Source organism: Canis lupus, chromosome 29 (genome assembly GCF_048164855.1).
Source record: "Canis lupus baileyi chromosome 29, mCanLup2.hap1, whole genome shotgun sequence".
NCBI classification, from domain to species: Eukaryota; Metazoa; Chordata; class Mammalia; order Carnivora; family Canidae; genus Canis; species Canis lupus.
In genome coordinates this window covers 16761860-16772225 of record NC_132866.1, presented here as the reverse complement: position 1 = coordinate 16772225, position 10366 = coordinate 16761860, and the positions used below count along the sequence as shown (strand labels likewise).

The following is a 10366-nucleotide window of genomic DNA, read 5'->3' as shown; positions in this document are numbered from 1 at the left end:
AAGTCTCTACTATATGTCAGCTATCATGTGCCTGATGTTTATGATCTCATTAAAGTTCCCCAACAGCCCCATGAGTTAGGGACCGTGTCATCCTCATTTGACAGACAGGAAACTAAGCTATAGAAAAATTCAATAATCTGCCCCAGGTGGCAGCCCTGGGTGGTTACAGAGCCAGGATTCAAACCCAGGTCTGCCCGATGCCAGGTCCATGCTCATGACCGCTGGGCTAGAGGATACCACCCCAGGCGCTACCCAAGAACAATGAGAATGCTCAGTGTGGTATGGAAGGTGTCAGAAGAGGCAGTGGTCTCAGCCTCCAGCTTCAGGCAGGAGATAAAGTTACTCCTACCCGGCAGCAACTTCCACAGACCCTCCAGTTTTTCTTTCTAACACCAGAAGCATCGAGGCTTGCCAGATTGCTAACCAATCAGTTCAGTGTTTTCAAATCTTACTCATGAATGAATTTTTGCTAAAGCCCAAGCCAGTTTCTTAATATGTCCATTAAACATACTTGCCTTTTCTCTATTTGGACAGATTTATTTTTAAAGGAAATTGTCACTATTACAAATGGAAAAAAAAAAAAAAAAACACAGAAAATGATGTCATTGAATTCTAACTGGCTACACTTGTCATGCAGATGCTCAGAGCCTGAAGCCGCTTTCCCCTTGGGGAAGGGGAGACTAGCTGGAGGTAGAGAGGATAGAGATGGACCAGCTCCACCGAGTTTTTCTTTGTGATGGGTTTGGAAGGATTGACAGTAAAACTGGGAAGGGAGTGACCGCCTCATGCTGTGTTTGGTGTCACGCCCTGGCCAAGCACCTCGCACACCAGCTCGGGGACCCCCAGCTCCACACTACAGAAGGCTCAGCTTCACGGGTTGACTTGGTTCCCATCAGTGAGAAATTACTTTTCTAAACCCCTGGGCTGTTTGCTGAGGCCAACTGGCCAAGGTTAACATGGGGGATTATGCCCATGTGGCAGGACTCAGACCCACCCTACTCTTTTGTTTTGTGTGTTCTTTCGCCTTTCCAAAGGCCTTCCAATTGCATAATCACATCCAGAAAGGGCTGTTTTTACCCAATCTCACTCTCCTGGATGATCTTACTCCCTAACCTTCAATCCTCCCCAATTCTTTGCCAATGCGACACTCTTGAGGTGTTTCTGAATCCCCTTAAATAAAACATCAGGGTGAGCAAATTTTTACTTTCACAATTGGGGAAACTGAGGCACAGAGCAATTTGATACCTGGCACAGGAGCAAAGATCAGCCCATCGTCTCCTTGGCCAGGAGCTTCATGCCTAAAGCAGCTATAATCAAAGCTGGGCTGAGGGTAAAGTCACCTGGGTACTGGGTGAAAAATTCATGTTCTACCCCAGACCCACGGACACACAGCCTCTGAAGATAGGGCCCAGGAATCTGAATTTTCACCCAGCTCTCCAGCAAAGAATGACAAGTGCCATGGAGCTCTTCCCTCCACCACCCCCCATCTCTGCTTGTCCCGTGAGGGGTCCAGTCCCCTGCTTACCTGGACAGGGATCTGAGTGGGCTCTAAAGCTCTGAGCTTCAGGGATCCCTGGGTGGCGCAGCGGTTTGGCGCTTGCCTTTGGCCCAGGGCGCGATCCTGGAGACCCGGGATCGAATCCCACGTCGGGCTCCCAGTGCATGGAGCCTGCTTCTCCCTCTGCCTGTGTCTCTGCCTCTCTCTCTCTCTCTGTATGACTATCATAGATAAATAAAAAAATTAAAAAAATAAATAAATAAAGCTCTGAGCTTCAAAGCAGAGAAGCTGCAAAGAGTCCCTCCGAGCCAGGCACAGATGACTTAGCTTCAGAGCAAGGAGATCTGGCCTTGAGTCCATCCCCTGCCCCAATCAGCTCATGTCCTTGCAGGAATACTTCACACACACACACACACACACACACACACACACGCACACACACAGGCCTTAGCTTCCTCCATACACAAAGGCTCTAGATCCGCTCTTCTCTGCAATGTACCCTTGCTGGTCACTATTGTCCTGCTTCAACCAGGCTCCCAAGAAGGAAACCAGCCACACAGACCACAGGCCAAGGCTTTCTTCTTTGGCCTCCAGATTTCCCCATTAGAGCTTTGTCTCCTTGCCCTGAGCTTCAGATTAAAGCAAAGCCACAGCATCGTGCAGCTTATGTGCGAAAGCAAGAAAGGCAAGATTCCTCGTGACTAAAAAAAAGGACCAAGTGGCACCACTTTATACCTATTAGGATGGCTAGAATTATTTAAGAGGGAAAGTAACCAGAGTTGGAGAGAATGTGGAGAAATGGGAGCCCGCATGCAGTGCTGGTGGGCATGTAAAATGGTGCGGCCATGGTGGAAAACAGTATAGTGGTTTCTCAAAAAGTTAAACATAGAACTATCATATGACCCAGAAAATTCCACTTCTAGCTATAACCCAAAAGGATGGAAAGCAGGGACTGGAAAATATTTGTACACCAACGTTCACAGCAGCTTATTCACAAGAGCCAAAGATGTAAACAAGCCAAGTGTCCCTCAACACACCAAGGGATAAACAAAATGGATATACAATGCATACTACTCAGCCTTCAAAGAAATGAAATTTTGATATATGCTACCGACACGGATAAACCTTAAGAACATTATGCCTAGTGAAATAAATCCAGTCCCAGAAGGACAAACTTTGTGCTTCCACACATATAAAGTACCTAGAATAGGCGAATCGAGAGACAGAACAGAGAATACAGTTACTCAGGTACTGGCCATGGAAGGGACAAAAGGGTTATTGTCTAATGACCACAGACTTTCTGTTGGGGATGATGAGAAAGTCTTGGGTGAAGATGGTGGAGACGGTTACACAACAATGTGAATGTAACTAACGCTACTGAATGGTCCCCTTACAAGGGGTTAACATTAAAAACTATTGTGTTATATGTATTTTGTGAAAAGGACTAAGTGGCTTTGGACGACTGTTAATTTCATCACATAGTTTGTCTGGAGCAGGAGCCAGAGTGGGCAGGGGCAGAGGGGGAGTGATGGTATGGGGCAATACTTGGCTAGTGACGAGAACACTGACCACCTCTGTCACTGCCACCTCTCACCCTGACCTTGAGCTCTCTGTCCAACAGTGAGGACTGGCCTGCTGAACTGCGCACTCTTGTCTCGGGCCCCCCTTCCTGCCCAGTGGCTGCAGCTTCTCCTGGCCGTGGTTTACAGTTGGCGCCCACCAGCTGCCCTTGGGAGTAATGCAATTCCCCCACAATGATCTACCACCAGGTCATAGTAGACCATCCAAGGGGGAAGGCATGGGGGGATTAGAGTCCTAATGTTTTACCCAACAGGTGAAAGGATTTTCTGTTGTTGCTTCATGCTAATCCAAGCTTCTGGCCCCAAAGGATGAGTCTAGGTCCACATCTCCCCTCTTCTGCTTCCCAGTCCTGGGAGTCATCAACTCAGAGTTTTAGCCTCTGCCTTTTTGCTTGTTTTCCAGAAGATCGAGAATTCTGAAAGGTAGGGGAAGCATCAGAATTGAAATAATCTAGAAAAAGATTAAACTAGATTAAAGATAGGACAAAACAGATTAGACTTCAACGCTCTTCAGCCCCAAGGAGATTTACAGGCTAAATCAGTAAGACCCAGAGACAATATCCTTCTGTCTGCCCTCTCTGTCTTTCCCACTAATCAGCCCTGACCTGAAAGATACTAGAAGATACTAGAAGCTGCTATTTTAGCCCTGTTGAGACAAGGAACAGAAATGGTGGAAGAAGCAGGCAGTGGCTGGTATGCCCCCTTGGTCTGGGTGGAGTTGTGTGTTGAGATGTGTTAGCCAGAGTGGACTGCCCAAGGCTTGAGCTGGCTTTTGTACCTTCCACAGCTGTCACTGGTGCCCAGTAGCCCTCTCTGTGTCCTGCCAGGCCTGGGCTAGCCTGGATAGGCCTTTCATAAAGCCTACCAAGGACAGAGATCTGATCTGAGAACCCAGCTCAACGCTCTGCCTCTAGGTAGCTCTTCTGTTTCCTTCTCCATCCTTCCATTCCAATATATACCTGCCATGCTTCCCTCATCCCTCATAGTAATGGAGGTTAAGACCAAGGGCTCTGGTGGAAGGCTGGCCCCATTCCATCCTGGCTTTACCAGTGGAATTACTTTGGGCAACTTAATCTCTGCAAATCTGTTTGCTCGCCTCTAAAACGGACGTAATTGTAGGACCTCAAGGATCAAGCATCATGTATGATGAACGAGACCAAACGCGTGTACGACCTTTAGCACAGCCCTTGGCACACTGTCAGCTCTTAGTGCAGGTCAAGTGAGACCACAGTCATCTCCTCCTCTCTTCCTCTTTCATTTTCTTTAGCTTTAGGGGTCCTCCTCCTGGGATTTGCAAGTCCCAGGAGTAGGAGTTCTATCATTTCCGGGTCACGTGGAAAAACTGAATGCCACAATGGGATGAAAGGAGGCAGATAGCGTAGGTATGGTGCCTCCCCATCCCCTGGGCCGCATCACCCGGGTTAGTCTCAGGATCCAGACAGATGGCATGAGTAACTGGCTGTCGGCCTGGACTTCCCCACACGGTCCCCAGATAGCTGGCCTGCGCTCAGGCGACCCTCTCCACTTCTCCCTGCAGCCTCCCTGCCCGCGGCCCCGGGGGTTCACAAAATGAGCTGTCCTGCTGCGGATCCCTGGGAGCTGCTGACACGCAACCCAGGCTGCACAGCTGCTTCAGCCTCCCCCAGAACCGGTGGGATCCACAGGGCGCCCAGCGCTCGCTCCCCTCCAAAGGTCCAGCTTGCTTTTTGGTGGGTTCCCCCGCAGCGCCAGCTCCCGCTCCTGGGAAGGGCACGTCTGCCACCTGCTGGCTGTGGGCGGCGCAGCACCTGGCCGGCCCTCGCGTCCAGGTGGGAGCAGAGATGCGGGGCTCTGGCCCCCCGCACAGGTGTCACGGGGCCTCTTCCCCACGGGGCCTGGAGGAAGTCTGATCCTCGACATCCTCTCTCCTGTCCTGCCCACTTCTCGGGGCCGGCAGTGGCCAGGCATTCCGTTCAAATAGGAGAAATCAGTGGGTCCCTCCTCTCGGCTGGGCAAATACCGGGAGAGGGGGACAGGCCCTGTCCTCCAGACAAGCTCCACGGGGGGAAGCTGAGGCAGGGTAAAGGACGGAATCAAGGCAGAGTCGGCAAGAGGGGTGAGGATCGCACCTGGGGCTGTCTCCTGCCCCAACTTTGGCTCTGCCCTGGCGCTGAAGCCTGGAAGGGTCAACTTTGGATGCTCCCATTCAAGCCCCCAGACCCAGCAACACCCTTAAGACCTGAACTTGCCCTTCCTCTGTCAGGCCCCCCACTATCAACCCCCTTCCCAGACAAAACACCCACCTTTCTGCTCATTCTTTGCAGAAACCAGGCTTGGCAACTGTGAGGCAATTAAACAGGTAGGGGCTGAGTCCAGACAGCAAACAGCCCCTCTTCCCCTCTGCATCCTGCGCCCTCCCCAACCGTTTATGGTAGAATTTGTCAGATCTACAGAAAAGGGGAAAGAATAATTCACTGAATATACACATAGATCTATTCACAATACCATTATAATTCTCAAGAAATTCCACATTGAAGCAATATTTTCTAATATGTTTCCCAAGTGCCCCAATAATGTCCTTTATAGTTTTTTTTTTAAATCAAGGATCACTCACTTCATTTGGTTGTCATGCCTCTTTCTTCTCATTTCATAAAGAACAGCCTTCCCATCCTCTTTATCTTTCGTGACTCTGTTTTGTAGGGTCGAGGCTAGGTGTTTGGTTGAATGTCCGCAACCCACTTGTCGGGTCCCTCATGAGTAGACGCAGGAGAAGCATTTTTGTCAAGAAGCCCACTTGTTGTGTGCTAAGTACATCCTGTCTGGATGCGTTCCTTTTTTTACCTGTCTTTTCTAATTTATCCTCTGCCTAGTTCCCAAAATGGCTAAGGAGGCCTAAAGAATCAGAACTTCTGCTGGAGGGAGGGGAAGGTTGATGAGGGCCCTGGGAAAATGACCACACTGACCACAGCTTTTTGGTGGCCAAGACCCAGAGGGAGACCTGTCAACGATCAGAACCCTCCTTTTCCACATCGGAGGTCAGCAAACTTTGTAAAGTGCCAGATAGGAAATATTTGGGGCTGTTTGGTCTTCATCACAACTACTTTGCCGGCATAGCACAAAAGGAATCTCAGACGATCCTGAAAAACGGGAATGGCTGTGTCCCAATCAAATTTGATTTGTAAAACCATACTTCCAGGTTTGGCCCCCAAAAGCCTTAGTTTGCTGACCTTCGGATTAAGTAAAAGCAAATATTCCAGCTATTAAATGACTAAGGCTTTCTTTTTCCCGTAAGTATTGCGTTCTAAAAGGAACTGTTCAACACACTATTTATTGATTCAGCAAAAACTCTTTGAGCAGTGTCACGTGCCGAGCACTACACTCAGTATGGGGTAACACGTTGGTGATGACACAGACAAGATCTTTGCCTTTCTGGAGGACAGAGTCGATGTGAGAAACAGATAACATGCAGATAAACAACCGAAAGTACATGTTGCAATAAGAACTGTGGAGGAAATGAACCGATAGAGTGACAAAACAATGGGGGAGGGAGTCATACCCATAAGGGAGTTGGGGAAGGCCTCCTTGAGAAGATGACATTTAAGCCGATGTCACGGGACCTAGTGGTGGTCATGGGAGACAGCTTTCTAGGCAGAAGGAAGAGCAAGAGCAAAGGCCGTAAGGTGAAAGGAGCTTAGCTAGCACCAGTTGGAACCCAGGTGTGGCTGTGGAAGGAAAGGGTGTGCGAGGAGGTTTATAGATCGCAGCGGGTGCTTGCATTTTATTCCAAGAACAATGGGAGGCCTCTGGAGAGTTTTAAGCATCTGTCCATCCCCAGCCTAAGGAGCTGTCACCAAGGGACTCACCTGGACTTGAGTCTGAATCCAAATCCTATCATAACTGTGTGACCTCTAAGCCTCAATTTTCTCACCTGTAAATGGGCTAATAAAAGCCTCCTCATAGGACTCTTATAAGAATGAAATGCGGCAACGCACAAGCAGGCAGACAGGAGATGCTCAATATATGCTAATCACTATCACTGATGAGATTGTCTGTACCTGGACAGCCACGCGCGCCCAAGCATGAGAACAGGTAAGCCCAAGCGCCACAAGTCTGTACCAAGGAGGATGCACAGGATAAAAGGGGCATCTTCAACTAGGCCCCACCTTCCAGCCCATCCCAGCTACAGCCAGCCCAGAGCACCCAGCGCTCCTGATCCTTACCTGTGACCCTGGGAGATGTTCCTCTTGGCTTGTAGGAGCTCAGGGAGCCGCCCAGCCAGTCAGCTGACTCAACCTTGCTCAGCCCTGTGTTGGTTTGTTTGTGTTTTTGTTTTTTCAGTTCTCCCTGATGTCTTTACTCATAGACCCAGACCCAGGTGAGTTGTGGACCGCCCTGGGGATCCTCATAAACTACAGGGTGGTTCTGGGACAGAGGAAAAGTGACCCACATGTGTAAGTGTTGGCACAAGCTCCAAGTTCATATGCTTCAGAAGTGTTGTAGATCCCTTTCGAGAATTTTTCCAGAAAAACGCACTCCCCACGTTTGTCCCTCCGTGCATGTACACACTGCTTTACTAAATTTTGAGTTGCCCGTGGATGCCCCTGGCTCCCCAGCTCAAGACCCCAAGGGGAAAATTGATGATATAGTTAAATCCTTTCATTTTACTGAGAAGGGAACTGAGACCCTGGGAGGGGAGGCTACAGGTCACATATTGATGAGATAAGACGAAAAGTCCAATTCAAAGCAAGGGTGGCACTGGGCAATCACTGGCTCCAGGCAGGCCAGCCCTGGGCCCCCACTCACTCTACCCCTGGGATGGGGAGCCTGGTCCATGCTGTGCCATGCAGGCAGTCCCCAGGCTGACTCACCCCTGTGGTGGTCTCCTACCAGCCCCACCCCCAACACCACCCCTCTGCCCAGTACCCTCAGCTGTGCCTGAGCCAAGCAGGGCTGCTCCTCCTGCCATCATCCAATCTTGGTCTCTGACTCTGAGCTCATGTCTCCCTGTGCTGCTCTGAGACCCAAGGGAGAAACTCATACACAACCCCATCAGGGCAGAGGCTGGCATCTCCCACTGGTAGTAACTATTCAGGCCACCCATGGAGGACAGGAGCCAGGGAGACAGAACATACAGACGGCAGTCACATCTAAACCTTGGATCAAGGGCTTATTTGGAGCACAGGTGAGGACAACTGGGTTAAAATCCACTTGACAGTCGGTATTTTCCAGCAGCAAAGCCCTGGATGGGCAGACAGACTTGTGCTGGCTCAATGCAAATGATGTCTGATTTTTGTCCACCCCTTATGTTCAGGGAGTGTTTATGGTGTGTGGGTTTTGAGAGGGTCTATGTCTTTCCCCAAAACAAGGGAGACTGTTCTATTCGACAACACATAATTTAGTTCCTTTGAGGGATCGTGTTCCAGAGGGCTAGTCACATCAGCATCTGCATTTGGAGTCCAGTGAGGGTCCAAAGCCAAGAGGTGGGAAGAGCTGCCCCTTCCCTGTCCTTCAGCTCACACTACTCAGGCACCACTGAAGGAGCAGCTTTGGCCTCAGTGTCAGAGAGAAGGAGCTCCAGAATTGTGAGGTCACACAGTGGACGAGGAGCATAGAAGAGTCCCAAGACCTCACTCTCTGCAAGAATTTGAAAAGCAGACCCACCCCTAGTCCATGAGGTCAACTTTGTGAGAATTAAGAGGTGTCTTTACCTCAAGACACTGTATGCCTATCTTCCAGAAAATTGCAGAAGACATCTACAGTGACCATGAGTTTATGACAGCCTGGGACTGTGTGCAGTGAGCAACTTGAACTGTAAGCGGTGGCCCTACCACAGAAAAGGGAATATTCATTCTATGTGTTCATAAAGTTTTTAGCTTTGATTAAATAGATGAGAAGCCGTGGGATCAGATTTGGTCTGCAAACAGAACTTCCTAACCATCAGAGTTGTCCAAAAATCTGAATGTGCCATTGGGCTCCCAGGAGGTAGTAAGTTCTCCATCACTTGTGGTATTTAAACCCAGGCTGAAAAACCAGTTAGTAGGGAGTGGAGGGTGTTGGGTTTTAACATTCCGAAATTCTAGGCTCTAGAAGAGCTCTGCCGATAGCTTCTTCCAGTTTGGTGAGTAGATGAAGGGACCCTGGAGCACACCATCCCTGGGCTCCCAGTCCATCTCAAGGTGTTTGGTCAACCTCTGGCTGTGGAGCAGGGTGAGATGTAGTAGCTGGGCCTTTCTGCAAAGAGCAGGTTAGGTTTTAAACATGCCCCCTGTTAGTGTCTGCTTTAATTTCACATGGGGGTTGTGCTTTGATGGAATTTGTCAGATCCCAGCTGGCTTTAGAAAGCAGTGTGGCCAAGAAACACCATGCTCATGTCCACAGGCAAGCTGCTTCTGTAGTTGGTCTTGCTGGACACCGTGCGTGGCAAGGGTTTTGCTGGAGCAGAAGGTGCCCAGGCCACAGTCCCCAATGGGTGGCAGAGGAAGTGGCCATCAAACAGCACAGACTGCTCATCTCCCCAAAGCAGGTGCCGTGACAGCCAACAGGCCTGCGGAAATGCCTCTTCAAAGCTGGCTTGGCTCTGCCCAGCAACACAAGCTGAGCCCATCCATCAGCTGTCCTGCTGCCTGCCAGTGAGGGTCTCCGCTGGGCTTGCCCTGTCAGCTGGATTGGAAGCGTCAAATACAGGCCAACAGGGCTGGGGTTTGGGGGAGGCCCTCGGAGGAACCGTCTGTGCCACGGTGATGGATGACGCCAACAGGGATAGCATTCCAGAGATTTTTATTCCGTTCCGCACATCTGGCAAGCTCCTTAACCAGAGCAGATGCAGAGCCCCCATCACACAAACTCTGAGCTTTTTCCGAGAGACCCTGGGTACCAGACCACAGTAATCTCAGTTGAGGGACTTGGAGCATGTGGTTAAAAAGGATTTCTCGATGTGTATTACTTCCTGGAAGCTAAAACCCATGAAGTTTCACGAAACACGAACCCACAAGAGCCTCCCGGGCTGGTAGGAAAGCAAACCAGACTTGGAGTTAGGTCGACCTGGGTTCTGATGGCACCTCCTCCTGCTCTCGTTTTCCTGCACTTCTGTCAAATAGGAATAATAATACCTACGCCACGGGGTTTCTCTATGTGCAACCATATTTATTTAGTATAGTGTCCAATACATAGAAAATACTCAATAGATAATAGCCAGTTACTGGGATGATTTGAGTGAGTTCAGGATAGCCTCCCCATACTTCCTGATAAGTTCTAGAAACAGACTCTCATAAATAGACAATTCCACAAGGATTTCTCTTTATACCTAATA

General features: G+C 49.6%; 1 protein-coding gene across 1 annotated transcript in view; it reads left to right on the top strand.

The window, feature by feature from the left end:
- HABP2 (hyaluronan binding protein 2) overlaps positions 1-10366 on the top strand; it is a 33447-nt gene that overhangs the window by 4153 nt on the left and 18928 nt on the right. The window contains exon 2 of the mRNA XM_072805260.1: positions 7396-7432. Coding sequence (XP_072661361.1) covers positions 7396-7432 — 37 coding nt within the window. The remainder of the gene's footprint in view (positions 1-7395; positions 7433-10366) is intronic.